A 19,279-nucleotide genomic window follows, 5' to 3' on the forward strand; every position below is an offset into this window, starting at 1 on the left:
TTGGAACTTGTGGAGAAGGGTCTGGACACAATTTTTTCAAATTATAGGGGTTGTATCACATTGGGGGGCTGTGGCATATTAAAACTTGAATTTTGGGGCCAGCAATTTTTCCTAAAAGCAAAATCTAAATCTAAATTTTAAAAAATTGTAAAATAATTATAGATTAAAAAATGCATTTTTAGGAAAATGCCAAATACCAAACCTACTTTTGTAATTGTTTCATATTGTTTTCTTTTCCCAAAGTCCTCAAATTTTCGTTCGTTCGTTCGTCTACAAAATTCGCGAAAAAATAACGTGCCGAATTACTTTGTTCTCTCTCCTTTTCGTTCCCCCCCGATCTCGCGACTTCAGAGCTTGCTCGCTCAAATCGACCATGGCGTCTTCTAGCTCTCCAATAAACCGACAACCGAACGAATCAGATCTCGACGAAGAAGAGGACGATCAGAATCCTAACGAGGTTCTTTAATCTCAATCTCTCAAAATTTCGTACTAATTTCTAGTGATTTAATTTTTGATATTCTTGTATGCTAAACGATAGAATGTTGACATTGATTGCAGCTTGAGTGCTTCGATGATTTCACTGTTGCATCTTCATGGGAAAGGTAAAACTAAAAAAAAAAAAAATGAAATTTGAGTTTAAAATTTGGATGTAAGTAGTTGATTAATGCCTGATAAATTTTCTAGGTTAATTTCGGATGTAGAGGCTGTTTGTCGGCAGTGGATGGCTGATGGTCCAATTAATTTAAAGGTTCGAGTATATTAGTTATTCTTTTATACTTAATCTTACGAACTGAGTTGAGCAATTTTGAAATGCAATTCTTCATAGTTGATTTGTGAATCACTGGGAATTTTATTGGATTTGGCACCTTGAAGTCAATGCAATTCCCTACAACAAACCATGCTATCCTTTTCTCCCCCTTTTTTATTTAGGGGGTGTTAGTCAATTGGGACATTTTCATGCAAAATGAGATAATTGTTAAAGTGGAATAATGTTTCGCTAGTGGGATATTTTAGTGGGATAACTAGGAACAATTTTGTGAAGCGGGATATTTTGATAAAATAACGTGGGATAAATTTTTATAATCATGAAGTATATATTTATGCATTTTGAAGATATAAATACTATTTATGTATTTTAAACTTACTATTATTGATTGATAATTGCTTATAAGAATGTTCTTTACTATTAAATAACTTTTAGTTAGACTATAAGATATTGACAATTATTATTATTATGATGGTCTAATGATGGTGATAACCATAATAGGAAATATGTAAAGAAAAAAAGAAAAATAAAAAATAACAAAAATAAATATGAGTTCTAGTTTTTTACCACCTAGTTCCAAGCTAAAACTTGGAATAATTTGAGAGACTAGAACTCTCATTTGTGTATAGAAAAATAAAAAAAGTGGGATAATTTTGTACCATTATCCTAATTCTAGTTTTGTTAAAGTTCCACTTGACTAACACTGTAAAATTTTATTCTAGTTTTAGTTCTATGTGACTAACACCTTAAAATTTTGTTCTAGGTTTAGTTCTATGTGACTAACACCTTAAAATTTTATCCCACGGATTATCCCATAGATGGGAGGCTTAAGTAGAATGATTATCTGACATTTGCTATGGACTTGCAATGTGTAGTGACTTCCTTTTCATTTCTGCTTTATGGCATAAGCTAAAGATCTAATATATTTTGGGAAACAAATTAGAGGGGTAAATAGGCGAAATTCAGCGAGTTTTCACATGGGGCTTGGGAAGATATAGGAAAGTTAGTCAAGTAGAACTAAAAGCTAGAACTAGGATAATTTGTGAGATAAAATTTTAGAGTGTTAGTCATGTAGAACTTTAAGTAGGATAATTTTTTAAGGTGATAGTCAATTTCACACTATTGTCTTCTTTGTAGGGGTGCTAAACCGTATCCATATATGAGGAAATATCTGTAATCGTATCTGTTAGGATACATATATGGTTACTCAAATATATAATCGATAGGATACAATTATGGATATAGTTTTATAGGAAAATATCCGGATCCGTACACGAAATATCCGGATACATATTAGTCATACTGTTATGATAGTTTCAATCCTTAGATTATGGATTTGAGGTTAATTTTGATGATCAAGATGTCTAATCTTAGCTTTTCAAATATAATGAATTTATTAATCAACTAATTTCAATCACATGAACTATATTTTTTTTCAATTCTATCTAGTTTTCTCATATCCGTTTTATTATCTACAAACAATAGTATATGATCCCATTGATAAATAATACTCATCATACAATATGAGGTCATATGCTTAGCTTATATTTATATAGTAGAAGAGATGTGGAAAAATTAAAGCATCATATTTTGAATGAGTCTCAAGATTTTAAATTATTTCATGAAAGTATATACTTCGCTTAGAAAACTTTAGAAGAGGTTTTCGAAGGACTACTACAATGTGTTGGACATCAAATAAATATTAAACAAATAAAATCTATGATATCGGACTGTAAAAATTAGGGATATGTATATAATACTGGGTGTCATATGAGATAATATTCATACATAACATGACATTGTAATATGTAATCTAACATATTAGTGAATTTTAAACATAAGAATTTACATCAAGATATATGCTAAAGATTTGGGAGAGGCAAGAGTGGAGAGAATTGAGAGAAGAATTGTGACCTTTGTGGGTTTTGTGGGTTCTGATTTTGCTTCCTAAATAGTTCTAAATTCGAGCCCACAATCAAATTAAAAACGACATTATTTTCTCAATATCTTCGAAGGGATATATCGGTCATATTTTCTATAATGGTTAATATATCAATAAAATCACCAAACAAAAGAAAACAATATAAAATATTACCGAGATAAAGTCTTTAACCCGATATATTGACCAATATAGCAATATATTAGCCATTATTTAATAGAATGCCTATAAGAGCAAATATGTAAATGTTATTTATATATTAGTTCCTTGATTTTAAGTATCCAACAATTCTATGTTATTCCCTCAAATTTTTGAAATTACTCATAATTTTAGGGATTAATATTAAATTATTAAAATTTTGAGGGACAAATTATAAATAAGCCATATTTAAAAGAAAAGTTAATTTTTTAAAAGACCCTCTCAACTATGAGGATTATCTTAAAAAATCCACTCAACTGATTCAATTTGGGGGTGGGGGGGGGGGGGGTGTTATAGATAACCCCTCTCAATTTTAGTGTAATTTTAGAAAACACCTCTTAACTATAGCGTGTCTCATAAAAACTCTCCTAATCTTTTATACTTCTATCAATAAACCCCCTTAACATAGTTACTTTAATATGTGATTTAGACAAAGTACCCTCTTGAAAAAAATCAATTTTAATTAAAAAGAAACTCTCAACTGATAATAAATGGACCATAAAAATACCTTCATAACTTGTGTCTAATTTGTCTAATTTGATTTCATCAGAAATATCTTAAAGGAATTTTTCTTTATGAGATAAGGAAGAGATCAAATGATTAAGATAGCCTCTCTTTCACTTCATGAGCTTCTCCCCCTTTTATAGACGTTTAGAGATACTATACTAAAATGCCTTCATAACTTGTGGGTCCCACGCGAGCAAATTTGTCAAAAGTCAAAGCCTACTAGAGGTTAGGTTGTAGATTAGTTTTTTGACAAAAGTTTCTTCATGCTTAAGTATTAAAAGATGAGAATCCAAAGTAGCATACTGTGTGTAATCATATCAGCTATCATTTTTTTCTACACTTGCTGCTTTTTAGCTGTGAATAAAATTACACCGGTGAGCTGGGGGACGGGTTTCCCTACCGCAGGCCACTCCACCACCGGCTAACTTGGCTCTGATACCAATCGTGATCAGGACTGTTTTAGCCTTGATACGACAGAGCTAACTCGTGGGGAGTACTGTGTAGACGTAGGAGGATATATATACTATTTATAGCTATATTTTCTTCTTCGTTCACATGTATATCAAAAAGAAAAGGAAAAACAGTAAAATAGTAAAGACAAAAGCAAAAGAATATACAACGGAAGCTAATACAAAAATGAAGAACTTTAAAGCAAACTAAATAGTAGTATTAACAAGAGGCACACTTACATACTTGACGAAAAGTAAACTTTAAAACTTACAAACTAGGAGCTGGGTGATAAACTGCTCAGCCCCGGAGTAATAGTACTAGTACACACTTATTTTACAAACACTCAAAAGAAAACTTGAAAACAGACTTCACTCAAACTCAAACTTCAAACTAAGAAACTAAAGAGAGAATAAGAGGAATTCTCAAGATGATCTCACACTTCACCTTCCAAAAAACCTCCCCTCACTTCATGAGCTTCTCTCCCTTTTATAGAGGTTTAAAGATACTATTCTAATATGTCTTCATAACTTATGGGTCCCACACCAGCAAGTTTGTCAAAATCTACAAGATGTTAAGGGGTAGATTAGCCTTTTGACAAAAGTAATTTCATGCTTAAGTATCCAAAGAGGGGAATCCAAAGTAGCATACTGTGTGTAGACATATCTGCTGTCATTTCTTCTGCAGTTGTTGCTTTTAGCTGTGAATAAAATTTACATAAAAGTTAATTGTTTTAAACTAAAAAAATATTGATAAGAGTTAATTGATTTGGTGTTTAAGTCATTGATATTAATCAAATACGGGATTTACCATAAGTTAATGGCATATCACATATTGTTTTAAACTAGAAAAAGATGTTGATAAGAGTTGATTGATTTTGTGTTTAAGTCATTGAGATTAATCATTTACGGGATTTACCATAAGTTAATGGCATATCACATATTGTCCCATGTATGGGTTATTTCCTCTGCCAGATCACTGTCGATAGATATATCATTCGAAGAGTAGAATTCTCCTTCTTGACTCAAGTCACTCTCTTGGTATTGTTTTGCTGCTATGAAAACATCATAAGCTTCTCTTGTTTCTGGACCAATCGGTGGATTAGTCATCCATTGATTAATGACTATTTTGGCTGCTCTGTGGTGAGAAGTTTCGCCCATATTAATGTTAGTGCAGATAATTCGAAGTCCATCGATCATGTAATAGGAAAAATCTTCAAGTAAATACTCAAGTTTTTTATAAAACCAGATGGTGCTTTGAAAGCGATCCAACCCTAAATCGTAGCTTTCTTCATAAAACCATTTATGAGTATGGAGACTAGTGATTGTAGAAAATTTTCAAATTTATAAGCTTGAAAAATATTCAAAACCGCTTCTTTCATGTAAGGCAGCTGTAATATTAAATTGAAGATGTGCCAAACTTATTGGAGATAAGAAGATGACAGTCTTGATAATGGCAGACAGACCTTTAAACCGTATTGGATTGTAGAAGAATGGTGGTTCTCTTGAGATTCTCAATTTACAGACAAGTCCAGCATCTATATGTGGGATATAACGAGGAATATTGGGAAGACTTGTCGCGAATCAGGGAGAGTTACATGTCGTATTAGGAAGTGTAAATTCCTTTTGATCGTTTAGAAGAAAAATGGTATTGTCATCTTCAACTTTTGGCTTAATAACCTTTTGAACATTTTGAGGCAAAGTATTTGGCCCATAGTTGCTCTCTGTTAAGACGTTCTATGCAAATATTTTGCTGGATATATTCTGGTATTTCAAGGATTTAAAACATCTCATGAGATGTTAATGGGACTTTGTTGGAGTAAGGATAGAGATAATTAATCTCATATGAAAGATATATAAATCTTTATGTCAGCTGATTATTCTGTTTAATAAATTCCTCATCCTTTTCTTTTAAAAAATTGACTAAATGAGTCATATGAACTCTGATTTGTTTTTTCTCTTGAGTGCAGATAATGTTCCATAGATTATTTAATGATCATACAGTTGGGACTTTGTAGTCCTGGGTTATAAAAACATTTCAACCTCTTTAAGGGGGATGTTGGAGTTAAGCAAATAGATTTTTCTTTAGCTTGTGAGATTAAAGCTTGATGAGTCATCTTTTTCCTGTAAAATATTCGAAAATGTGTATTTGAGTTTAGTATTTCATTAAAGTAGCGAAAAAATATTTCTAGCTGTTTCCAATGATCTTCAAAATTATGTGAAAAGAGAATTATTATTGTGGGTAGTAAGATGAGAAATTCTCAACATTCATGGAGATAGTGTTTTAAGAACTATAGAAATTTTGTTTGAAAGTAAGTATAGCCCGACGACCTTCGTCTCCAAGTATAGAAAGAGAAAGGGAGGATGAGAACAATTTTCCATTGATTTTTCTCTAGGATTTGCATTTGCCAAAAACCCATTTTTATGTAAAATTTTGAGAATATCTTTCCATGTACAATATTATCAATTTGATAGTCTGGCACTTGATAATTAACCCAAACCAAATTATTTGATTTCTTATAACCAATAATTTGACTAGTGACTCCATGTTCAGAATTAGTCTATAAACAACATGTATTATAGTCAGTTTTTATTAGATTATCTTTGATGAGCCTTTCAATTTCTTCTTTGCAAAAGTTCAGAAGAGTTTCGTTCATTCGTACTGGTATGTCAAAATGTCTATTGTCAAAAGAGATACGAGAGAACTCTTTGATATATGAAAGATGAATATGCCTTTTATTATTAAGAATTTTCATGTTAAAAGAGTTTGGACAATCTTTATCCTTATCTGTTATATTAGAAAGAACATTTATAAATTTTTCTTTAAAATGTAAGGCAGAGAATAGGCGAATAACTAATATGTCTTCAGTTCTTTATTAAACCAAAAAGAGACGTTGAGGTCATTGGCCTTTGTATGGATACCATGAGCATTTAAAATAAAAGGCTTAAGATTATTGATAAAAGGGGTTCCCAATATAATACCTTGTTTGGGGTCTTTGAATAGGATGAAAGAAGCTTTAATTTTTAGACCTCCATTGCAAATATAAGTATTGGTGAGTTTATATCGAGCTTTGAGAGCCTGACCATTAGCAGTGCTAACCAGATGAAATGTTTTCTCATAAAATCTTAGAGGAACAAGATCTTCTCTAATGCAATTTACATCTGCTCTAGTATCGATTAAAGCTGTATGCTGAACTGAGTATTCTTCCATAATGTTAAGCATGATATTACATCTTCATTTTTTCTCAACATGTTTTTCTATGGAATTTATAAATTCATTATCATTAGAATTTTGTTCATGTTCAAAGGTTTTTATTTCTTTGAAACCTTCAAATTCGTCTATGACTCTATGGTTTTATTTTCTAAGTTTCTAAATTTTTTATTTTTTGTTTAAGTTCAAGAAGTTCGATTTTTATATTTCCTTGTTCTTTTTGAAGTCCTTCAATATTTACTTTACTTTCAATCTTCTTATCATTTTGAATTCTGTTCACGATTTCAGAAAAAGTATAATACTCATTCTATACTTGGAAAACTGTTTTTGACAAATGCAAATCATAGAGAAAAATCAATGGAAAACTATTCTCATCCTCCCTTTCTCTTTCTATACTTGGAGACGAAAGCCGCCTTGCTATACTTACTTTCAACAAGAATATCTATAGTTCTTAAAACACTATTTCCATGAATGTCGAGAATTTCTCATCCTATTAACCACAGTAATAATTCTTTTTTCACATAATTTTGAAGAACATTGGAAACAACTAGAAATATTTTTTTGCTACTTTAATGAAATACTAAACTCAAATACACATTTTTGAACATTTTGCAGGAAGAAGATGACTCATCAAGCTTTAATCTCACAAGCTAAAGGAAAATCTATTTGCTTAACTCCAGCATCTACCTTAAAGAGGTTGAAATGTTTTTATAACCCAGGGCTACAAAGTCCTAACTATATGATCATTAATAATTTATGGAACAATATCTGCGCTCAAGAGAAAAAACAAATCAGAGTTCATATGACTCATTTAGTCCATCTTTTAAAAGAAAAAGGAGCAATTTATTAAACAGAATAATCAGCTGACAGAAAGATTTATAGATATTTCATATGAGATTAATTATCTTTATCCTTACTCCAACAAAGTCTCATTAACATCTTATGGGATGTTTCAAATCCTTGGAATACCAGAATATATCCAGCAAAATATTTACAGAGAACGTCTTAACAGAGAGTAACTATGGGCCAAACTAAATATTTTGCCTCAAGATGTTATTAAGGCAAAAGTTGAAGATGACAATATCATTTTTCTTTTAAACGATCACAAGGAATTTACACTTCCTAATACGACATGTAACTCTCCCAGATTCACGATAAGTCTTCCTGATATTCCTCTTTATACCCCACATATAGATGCTGGACTTGTCTGTGAATTGAGAATCTCAAAAGAACCATCATTCTTCTACAATCTAATGTGGTTTAAAGACCTGCCATTATCAAGACTGTCATCTTCTTATCTCTAATAAGTTTGGCACATCTTCAATTTAATATTATAGCTACTTTACACGAAAGAAACGGTTTTGAATATTTTCCAAGCTTACAAATTTGGAAAATTTCTACAATCACTGGTCTCCATACTCATAAATGGTTCCATGAAGAAAACTACGATTTAGGGTTGGATCGCTTTCAAAGCACCATCTGGTTCTATAAAAAACTTGAGTATTTACTTGAAGATTATTCCTATTACATGACCGATGAACTTCGAATTATCTGTACTAACATTAATATGGGTGAAACTTCTCACCACAGAGCGACCAAAACAGTCATTGATCAATGGATGACTAATCTACCGATTAGCCCAGAAATAAGAGAAGCTTATGATGTTTTCATAGCAGCAAAACAATACCAAGAGAGTGACATCAGTCAAGAAGGAGAATTCCACTCTTCGAATGATATATCTATCGACAGTGATATGACAGAGGAAATAACCCATACATGGGACAATATGTGATATGCCATTAACTTATGGTAAATCCCGTATATGATTAATCTCGTTGATTTAAACACCAAGTCAATCAACTCTTATCAATATCTTTTTCTAGTTTAAAACAATTAAATTTTATGTAAATTTTATTCACACCTAAAAGTAGCAACTGCAGAAGAAATGACAATAGATATGTCTACATACAATATGCTACTTTGGATTCCCCTCTTTGGATACTTAAGCATGAAGTTACTTTTTTCAAAAGGCTACTCTACCCCCTGACCTCTAGTAGGTTTTGACGAACTTGCTCGCATGGGCCCACAAGTTATGAAGACATCTTAGAATAGTATCTCTAAACATCTATAAAAGGGGGAGAAGCTCATGAAGTGAGAGGAGGCTTTTTGGAGGGTGAAGTGTGAGATTCTCTTGAGAATTCCTCTTATTCTCTCTTTTAGTTTTTTAGTTTGAGTTTGAGTGAGATTTGCTTTCAAGTTTTATTTTGAGTGTTTGTAAGATAAGTGTGTACTAGTACTATTACTCCGGAGCTGAGTAGTTCATCACCCAGCTCCTAGTTTGTAAGTTTTTAAGTTTACTTTCCGTCAAGTATGTAAGTGTGCCTCTTGTTAATACTACTACTACTTAGTTTGCTTTAAAGTTCTTCATTTTTGTATTAGCTTCCGTTGTATATTCTCTTGCTTCCGTCTTTACTGTTTTATTGTTTTTCCTTTTCTTTTATATATACATGTGAACGAAGAAGAAGATATAACTATAAACAGTTCAATATCCTCTCCTCCGTCTACACAATATTCCCCACGAGCTAGCGAGAGAGAGAGAGAGAGAAACTTATGTCAACTTAAGTGGACCATCCACCAAAGTTTCTATCCATTGATGATACCTAGAGATCCGTGCATCATATGAAGAGACTTTTCATCAATGGATAGAAACTTTGGTGGATGATCCACTTAAGTTGACATAAGTTTTTTTTTTCTTTCTCTCTCTCTCTCTATATATATATGTATGTATCCTGTCCGAGCCGTATCCGGACCGAATGCATCCCTACTTCTTTGTTTAAGCCCTTAAAACAAGATTCTGCCATTTCATTGCCCCATATTCATTTTTTCTTCTTGGCTTGTCATTTTTTCATGTCTTTTCTCTGTTATATTTCTTCACTAGCTTTGTATTTATGCGTTATGAATATGTATTTTTGTTTGGGATTTCCGGTAGTAGCACTCTTTTTGCTGTTTTTTGCAGGAGAAAGGTGCAGAATTTTTGGATTCTAGAAGGAATTTGTACAAGGTTAAACGTGAATTGAAATATAGCATGAAGTTATATTGCATGGAGTACTACTTTGAGGTTTTCAAAGATGGTAATGCTTCAATCCGATGGAAACCAACCATTTGTACTTTATAACTGAGAATAGGTTCCTATCGTGAATATACTGCAAGTTTCTTGACTGACTCCTGATTCTTAATGACTAGATAAAACTGAACCATGGGATGATGATTTACACAAAATACAACTATCCTTTGGAGTGTCTCAGTTTCTGGTAAATCACTTCTTACATTCCATGTAACTCTCGAGCTTCACAATAGGAGGATTTGATCATAAACTATTCATATTTGTTGCTAAGTTCAGGTTCATCAATGATAATTACAAACACCACTGCTTCCTTGCCAAGAAACATAAATATCAGTTTCTGATAATTAGCTGACACTAATTTGCCCTACACATACCATGTTGGATTTGAAGCATGTCAGTCCTTTAATTTTTCCTGACAGCAAAACATATCGCGTAGGGTTAAGCTTTTTACCTCTTAGGCTCTATCATTTCATGGTTCTAACTTCTGACTTATAACTGAGGATGTGACTAAATTATTAAATTTGATACTCTTTAAGTTCCTTCCATTCCACCAAACCTCTGGAGTTATGGCAACTGGCAAGGTCAAATTATGTCATTGGAATTACTCATGTTTACCTTTTTCACTTTCATATGTTGGTTTTCCTATCCAATGGTTTAGCTCTGTAAAGCGTTTTCTGACAGTTGTATTCATTCATACATCTAAAGTATTCTCTTCAATGGGTACTCTATAATTTTGTTCTATATGATGTTTTTAGCATAGAGAATACTGATTCACCATCCGCTACCAGGTTATTGCCCCGCTGAGTGCTAGTGGTGTTGTCCTTGATGCACCCGAATCAAGCAAGCTTTTAAGCGCCGTTGCAACCGCTTTATCGAACTGTGGAAGGTGGTTATTTTACCGTTCAAATGTTAAGATACATAGAGAAATCATATTAGTACAAAAGTTTCCTTCATATTTTTTACTGATGAAATGGAGGATTAATGCAAACATAAGTGGTTAAAGTCAATAAGATAACTCAATACCACATACTGATACACAGATTATACAGTGCAGAATAAATATACTGATATCTTCTTTATGAAAGTTTGTTTCCATATACAATTCTGTCATTTTTTATGTGAACATTTGTTTTTTCTATACATTTTTGCATTGTAGCTTTACCATACTTTAATTAGGATAAGCGATTTGCTCTAGTGAATTTTAATACTGTTAAAAAACATACAAAATTGTATTTGTTAATTTGGTAGTACCTTTTGCCAATTTAGGTGCATATGGTTTCACTACATTGTACAATTTGATTTTTTTGTTTTACTAGTCAGTGATACAAATTAGTGAACCATTCAGGTAGCAAAATTCTGGCATGATAGAAGGAGGTAGATGGGAGGGTTTACATCTGATTTTTCTTTTTTTACTAAATTATAAACTTGAAGACATAATTAACATTACACTATGTCATAATTTTATCGATTGTTAAAGTGTGAATTAGTTAAGTGATTTTTTTCAACCTTGTGAAGGGAAAAGAGGGTAGAAGAATACCTTTTTTTTTAATATCTCAATCCAGAATGACATTTTGTAACTTCAAAAACATTATATTTTCCGGTCGTACAGTTGTATAGTCGTGATATGATTATTAACTGGTTATATGATGCCTAACACGTTATACTTGTAATGGCTAAGGTTCTTGGTTTTTTAATACTTGTTCCCCAGGCTGTCTATTTTGAACATGAATAATCTGAAGTGTGTTAAAAGATTTGCTTTAGAATTATTAGATGTAATAAACATTTTAAAGAATTTCCCCGCATCTGAGTTTTTATTAATTTTTATATTCTGACGCTCTTTCTTAAAACAGTTGCAAAGTCTTGATCTTTTTCGATTCTTATCTTTGTACTTGTAACATCCAATGTGGACTAATGCTGATTTGATTTACATTGCAGTAATTGGCCTGCTTTTGTTCCAGTCCATGATCCGTCTAGAAAAGCATATATCGGGATTCAGAATATGGGAACAACTTTCACTAGAAGGTTTGATTCTGATAGAATTGGCAGCCAAGTTCCCGTGAGGCTCATGCATATGGAGGGACTGTATGAATTATTTGTCTCCAAATTTGTGAGTATGAATTAAAGTAAACCATTATTTATATTAAAGATCATGCTTTTACTAAATCAAACTTGTTTCTTATTTATTCATTTTCTTTTCCAGCTATAATTGTAATATAACTGCTTGATGACCTTGAAAAAATCCCTGCAAATATAACAATGAGGAAGTCGGCCTATCATATTTTTCATTGCCTCATTTATTGCAATGCTTTTCCGTGTTCTCTTGCAAACTAAACTATTTTTTATTTGTTTTGGAGGCCTTGTCCTCAATAGATTTCTCAACTACCTTCATTGAAGTTCACTGCACAATGAAGCTGACATATAGAACACCTCCATATGATGAGGATGACGATGGTGATGGAGAGAACTTAGAAACTGAAGATAAAGAATCAAAAGGAGATACAGATGGGATTAATCATATCGTGTCACAGTGGGATGATGATTACCCTTGGGCAGAGTGGTACTCTGCGGAGGATCCAGTTAAAGGTATTATTTGTTTTCATTGTGGAGCTGAGGATGCATTCAGGTTTTTGAAAATTCTTCTTATTGGCTTACAAGAGCGTAGCTTAATCGCAATCCCATTTGATAGAGGGAAATCTTTGGTCTTCTCAGCCTTTCAATGACACCTTTGTATTTGTCTTATCTCTTTCTTGTTATTCAAGATTTCGACCATCTTGCTTATTTGGACAAAATATGCTATTATGATCTAAGTAACATTTGAAAATGGAGTTATTCACTACCAGTTACAAATCATTTCTTAAAAGTTTGGTTATCTTAATTATTCTGGTTTGTCGCTGATGCTTGAACATAATGCATACTTGAATGGTCGGCCTTTCAACATTTTCAATCTCAATATTGTACAGTTCAGATGAATCCTATGCATGGCATGATTCTCCTGTTCAAACCACTATCATGAGATTCATGAGAGGCGAAAAAAGAGGAAATAACTTAACCTGTAATGTTTTTCTTCCATAAATTTTTTTACTTTGTTTTAACTTCTGCCCCTACCCCCATTTGGTTTCTTTTACGTCTAGCTGAATCACATCAAAGTGACACCCAAACCATTTAACAAAAATGCTAGAGGAGCGAATCACTTAAAAAAGAAATATAACTTGCAGAACTTCTTCGTAGAACTTTTGTCAAATTCACTCGAGGCCTGTTGACGAGTGTGAGGCCAGTTGACTAGTGTGCAAAACTCGCAAATTTCCACTCCTTTAGTCCACAGTTGAGAGAGCAATAGAAAACAGTTGGCAATTATAATTATCATTGAATAAGTGCTGACTGGTGGACATCTATTTACTATGTTCTTATCAGACTGGTGGACATCTATTTACTATGTTCTTATCAAAGTACTATTTGGAGTGCTAATATATTATGCTAGAATAACTTTCCTTTTGTGGCAGGGGAGGGGTATATTCATTCTTCTACGTCAATGAAAATGTAGATGAGTAGGTTCATTAGCCTCTTACTAATTCATATGTTCTAGCTTTTGTACAATGCAATTATGTTTGTCAGTTAGTCTATTACTAGTTAGCCCCTCCTTTTAGTTGATAGTCTGATATTAAAACTAATTTTCTCGAAGAAATAAATATTTTATTGGTTATCCATCACACTTTCATGGCTGCAATAAATGTTGATTCTAATATGGAACTTATTTATGTATTTAAGGTTTTGAATTGACTGCCATCTGGCCAAGTAAGATTTTTGAAGGTTCCCTTGAGATGGCTGAGTTAGAGAATGCTTCCTCATTTGATGCGGAGAAGTGGCTAATTTATCTTATTGTATCTCCGAATATGTAAGTAACGATCACCAAACTTCAAAAACCATTGTTTGTATACCTAAATTTCTATAACTCTAGATATACAAGTTTGATAGTTTGTATTACTTGTTGTATAGGTTTTATGGTTATGGACACATTAATGTAATACGATACAGACATAACTGTGTAATAACCTTGAAAACTGGGACAACACTATATGCTCACATAAATTGGTAAATGGATTTGGACATATCTTATGCACTAGAGAATGTTTCTTCACTTTTTATCTTATGCACTGGGAATTTCTTTAAAGTACTTATAATATTTATTAAAATGTAACAACCAATAGCAAGAAGTCGCTAGAATAGCAATATTTATTTTACAGAAAGGAAAATTAAGACAAAATAGCCAGTAGCATTGTACAAGTTTATCTTTCATTGAAACTATAAGTATGAAAAGTATATAGCACTCTTATCATCTGCAGAAACTAATATCATCTTCGATATCGCCTCTCTTCCTTACAGGATTGATGATTCATTGGGTAAGTTGACTGGGTTTGCCTCCCAACTATATCTTCTAGTAGGTGCGCTAGACAAGTCATTTGAGGCCCTTTTTTTGGAAGATTTCACATCAGGTATGCAAACATGCTCATATTTCAGTTACAGAATGATGTACTGTAATCCTAATATCTTGCTTTGCTATGTTAGCCAGCTGAAAATATGGGTTCTGATAATTCAAAGTCTACGTCTTCAGTACCTCCTCCTACTGCTGTTGATCGCATCCTAAAGGAGCTCTTTCATGAAGGTACCACTTCACCTTTCTAAGAATGCCATGTAATTGTTAAAACTCAAGGTTGCGATGAACCATTGTGTGGTTACTCATGGTGCCACCAAGATACAACCACATTTCAATGGATATCTGGATATGATTCTTCTTTCTAGCATCCTCATGCTTTCAAAAGAATCTCCCTCCCTTCCTCCCTCCCTCCATCATGCATATGTCTGTCTATGACTCAGTGTCCATATCTTGTATTACTGTGAAGTATCTAAGATAGTTTATCCTTTTCCCAAGCATGTAGAGAAGCCAGTATGCAGCCCCTACCTGAACATGTGATCCATGGTCCACACACCCATAATTTAATACACTATTATGAGGCATATCAGTGTTATATTTTGATTACTTTCTCATTTTCCCAGCTTGTAAAAAAAGCCTTCTGTATTGGTTACCTGAACATGTTACAGGTGTTAGTGTTCACGTGGTTAAAAGTGTTCCATAGAATCCTTTTGAAATTTTACCTGGGAAGCCACCTATGTTTTTATGGTATATGTATTACTATGTTTTTTCAATATGTATTATATAATCCACAATCCATCTAGCTAATTGGACTCCTTTTAAGCAAATAATTGTGTAAATATTAAGCCAGTGTAGTATGGGCTTGAAATTTCATGTCACAATTGCACTGGAAAGGTGATGTCATCATAACATTTTGAATAGATATATCATCAGATTGAGGCAGTAATTCTCACGTATCTGAGCTTCCAAGTTTTTTAACGTATCAGAATCTCTGAAAGTTGGAAATTCAGGACTCCAGTTACATTATGAATCCAATCAATTTTGATCTTAACATGCTTTTCATTGATTAATAGCCCTCTTTCCCCTTTGATCAAGTAGAAAGCAAAACGATGAGATAAGCTACGGTTAGTGCAGTAAATAGAACAATTTCTTTTGTGCTCTGTATTTACTCTTGCATTTTATTAGCCAAAACTGTAAATGTCTGTCATGGAGTCACACTCTTTTATTGCTTTATTATGTGTAATTATTGTATGGCTACAATCAGTATATGATGGAGTAGCATGTAATCTCCTTTTGAATACTTAGCACTTAACCATTTGACAAATTATGTTTTAGGAGGTCAAAGTTCAAACTATGTTCAGCTTGAACATAAAAAGTCCCGGGTTATCAAAGGAGCGCCTCTGGATTCTCTGTTTGCACAGTTCTGTTTACATGCAATGTGGTTTGGCAATTGCAATATACGAGGTTTGGACAGTCTTGACTTTTGTGCTTGCTTGTACACTGGTTTAGTCCCGTCTCCTTTTTGGTTGGGCAATCTTTCATACATTTGTTTTCTCTTTATATAATCAGCAATAGCAACACTCTGGATTGAGTTTGTTCGAGAGGTTCGTTGGTGCTGGGAAGAGTCACAGCCATTACCCAGAATGTCAACTGACTCCAGCATCGATCTTTCCACCTGTCTTGTTCATCAAAAGCTGCAAATGGTAATTTTTTTGATATAGTGCTCTACCATCTTTTTCTTTCTAGTCTGTCTTGATCTGGGAGAGATTTTCTAACTGAAAGAGGCTTATATGATTCTAAAGATGATTTGCGTTTATTGCCTTCTTGTAAGCTTGCAATATGCATTCAGAAGAAGGGCTTGTTAGATAACTTCCACAGTAGCAACAAAAGCAAAGGACAAATTTCTGATGAGAATAAGGTGAATTTCATCTCTTCATGGGCTTTATCTACATTTTTATCTACATTTTCGTACTATATATTTGAAGTAAATTTCTTATATTCTCGAGCCTTTTATTTAACTTATTATGTTGTTCATGAATGGCTAATCAATCCTTTGATGTAAAATGCAGTCTGACTTCCAGAATGCAGGCAATCACTGTCACGATCCAGTACATGAACATTCTCCGGATGATAAGAATTGCAGGTAAAAAAGCAAGCAACCAGACACAAGCTCCTATATTTGTTATAACTTGTGGCGCCATCATGCATTATTTGACGCTAAAGCATCCAGACAGATTAACAACAATGTCATTGTTGCTTTTCAAGAATTTTTGAATTTTCCAGTCACTTATTGGATATCATTATTAGCGGTGGGTTACAATGAGATATTACATAGTTTTTATACTTCGAGAGTTGCCTAACTTCGAGAGTTGCCTTCTCTCTCTTATCAAGTTACCGTTTCCCCTATTTCGTTCTTTTTTAGTTTAAAAATTATCGATCAGTGTGCAGTGGAGAATTTTGAGCCATAGCTACCACCTTTATATTTCTAAGCAATGCCCTTTTCTCTGGGTTATATTATTGTAGAATGGGAACAGAGTGATAAATATATTTTCTAGGATTTTAGTCCTAGAAGATGCCCGACTGTGTGTATCAAGGTGACATGCTACAAGTAAATGTTCTAGCATGCGGGTAATCTTACCATAAGATACTTCAATAAATGAGGAAAAATTGGATTTGCTATAATCGGTGACAGCAGAAATATTTATTTTTGCAAGATGATAATAATGTTAAGAAAGAGCTCCAACGAATATGTCTAGGCATTGTAATAAGAAATCAGTACCTGAGATTTGATTGTTAGTTTTCAGTAAGGCAAATGGTGAAAAGAGCCTAGATGATATTACAGTGGTAAATGATGTTAGCATATTTTTAAGCTTCTTTGAAGGGTAAAAAAGGGGAATATGGATCATTCATATGCAATTTTAATGAATATGATATGCCTCTCGAGCGCAACTCTTGGGTTGAGACTCAAGAGCAATGTAGATAAAAATGAGAATTCATGTATCTTTTGAGTAATTCAACTTTTTCGAGGCTTTATTGTTGCTGCTGATTGAACTATTCTGTCCATCTGGTCCTCTCGTAAGATATAAATTTTAGTTAAACGAGTCAATTTACTTCCACACAAAATAATTTCCTTTATTTTACAGGATTAGCTAAGCAGGACTTTAATTTCAAGTAAATTTTGCTTTTGTTATTTACAGTTTCTTGCTTACCAGTGATCCAGCCAATCATTCAAAGTTTAAATAGAGAATGGAACAGATCTAGATAGTTTAAATAGAGAATGGAACAGATCTAGATGAACCCAGCCTAATTTGCTTGCCTGGGTATACTATGTAGTAGATATTCAGCCTACGCATCCTCTGTAAGTCATACATGCTTATGTTGTTAGGTGTCTGAATGTCTCAGATTCTTTTTTCTGATACAGTTATTTGATACCAAATGGCCACGATGGCACAGAAAATGCAACTGTTAGTGTGAATCCTAGTCATGGAATAGCATCTGATGAGCAACGAAATGTGAATACGTCAAGGAGGGGATCGGCTCGTATTCTAGAATCTTCTACACTTCTGCATTCATTTCAGAAGATGCATGCTCCATATACCCAGGTTTTTAATGGCCATCTTCATCTTGCACTCTGTATACAGTTTTTCGAGCACCTTGACTTGTATGAGTGCTTATCTAGTCTTCAATTTTCAGGAAGCACCACCTATGACAGAAGATATGCATGAAGAAAGGCTCCGTGCAGTCGAAGCTTTTGGTGATGCATTTGTAAGTCTGTATTCTCTCAAAATAGTACTGGGTTATAACTTATATGAATCTTTCATGCTGGTGTTGAGTATGGTCCTTAGTCAAATCCACAGTCAAGGCTCCTTGTTGGACATTTCAGCAGCTTTAGTGCAATCACAATATGCAAACTCATTTTAGTGCTTACTTATGGTCTTCTGTAGATAGCAGAATAACGTTCCCTATGGCCACATCTTTTTCTAACATATGTATTCTCATGTCATCCTGTTACCATTGTTGCCAAGAAGTAAACAATTGTGAGTTGTCTTTATCACATTCTAATTTTTTTCTCCTGTTTTTTGCTTGTACGACCTGAAAACTCCACTTGAATCAAATTTCCTTTATATTTAATACTTCCAAAATCCAAGAAAATTATATATTACATATATGATATATTCAAGAAATTCGGGTTCTGTACTTGCTACTGCTATTGATAATACACGTTAGTGTCATTACACTTAATTTCCATATCCAGTTTCTTTTATCTTATTTGTGCATTGATTAATACAGGAGAAAGAAAACTTCCTACGATTTTTGAGGTTTAAGCCTACTGAGAAAATGAGGAGTGTATGTGTGAACTTGGTTGCTGGGCAAAGCTTTTAGGCACAAATGCTTAAAACTCAGGTTGCAGTATGAAGGTTGTCAGGTAGTTTAGGACAATCATTGTTAATTACAAATACTTCACTGATGGAGATTTGGCTGTGGATGATGGGCGACACAAATGCAGTCAGAATGGTTTGCTAATTTATGTGATTTGCAACTCATGATATTTTGTCCTTGCAATTTACTATGCAAGGTAGACATGATTCATTGGTCATCCAAACACACAACTTGTGTGTTGGGGGTTAGGTGGGATTTTTTTTGTTGATTCTCTTTTGC

At 33.3% G+C, this 19,279-nt stretch overlaps 1 protein-coding gene across 3 annotated transcripts in view; it reads left to right on the plus strand.

Moving 5' to 3' along the window:
- The window catches only part of LOC109848586 (rab3 GTPase-activating protein catalytic subunit), a 24,695-nt gene continuing 5,640 nt past the window's right edge, over window positions 225-19,279 (plus strand). The window contains exons 1-17 of one of the 3 annotated variants that reach the window (XM_020418157.1): window positions 225-457; window positions 559-602; window positions 685-748; window positions 10,084-10,198; window positions 10,311-10,378; window positions 10,980-11,077; window positions 12,127-12,298; window positions 12,546-12,774; window positions 13,957-14,083; window positions 14,572-14,681; window positions 14,759-14,851; window positions 15,956-16,084; window positions 16,190-16,323; window positions 16,452-16,538; window positions 16,690-16,763; window positions 18,042-18,222; window positions 18,314-18,385. In XM_020418157.1, coding sequence (XP_020273746.1) covers window positions 374-457; window positions 559-602; window positions 685-748; window positions 10,084-10,198; window positions 10,311-10,378; window positions 10,980-11,077; window positions 12,127-12,298; window positions 12,546-12,774; window positions 13,957-14,083; window positions 14,572-14,681; window positions 14,759-14,851; window positions 15,956-16,084; window positions 16,190-16,323; window positions 16,452-16,538; window positions 16,690-16,763; window positions 18,042-18,222; window positions 18,314-18,385 — 1,881 coding nt within the window. In that variant the 5' untranslated portion in view covers window positions 225-373. Of the gene's footprint in view, window positions 458-558; window positions 603-684; window positions 749-7,690; window positions 7,764-10,083; window positions 10,199-10,310; window positions 10,379-10,979; window positions 11,078-12,126; window positions 12,299-12,545; window positions 12,775-13,956; window positions 14,084-14,571; window positions 14,682-14,758; window positions 14,852-15,955; window positions 16,085-16,189; window positions 16,324-16,451; window positions 16,539-16,689; window positions 16,764-18,041; window positions 18,223-18,313; window positions 18,386-19,279 lie in introns of those variants that run through there. The other 2 variants (XM_020418158.1, XM_020418159.1) reach the window with 2 other exon arrangements.

This window comes from Asparagus officinalis, chromosome 7 (assembly GCF_001876935.1).
Source record: "Asparagus officinalis chromosome 7, Aspof.V1, whole genome shotgun sequence".
Taxonomy (NCBI): domain Eukaryota; kingdom Viridiplantae; phylum Streptophyta; class Magnoliopsida; order Asparagales; family Asparagaceae; genus Asparagus; species Asparagus officinalis.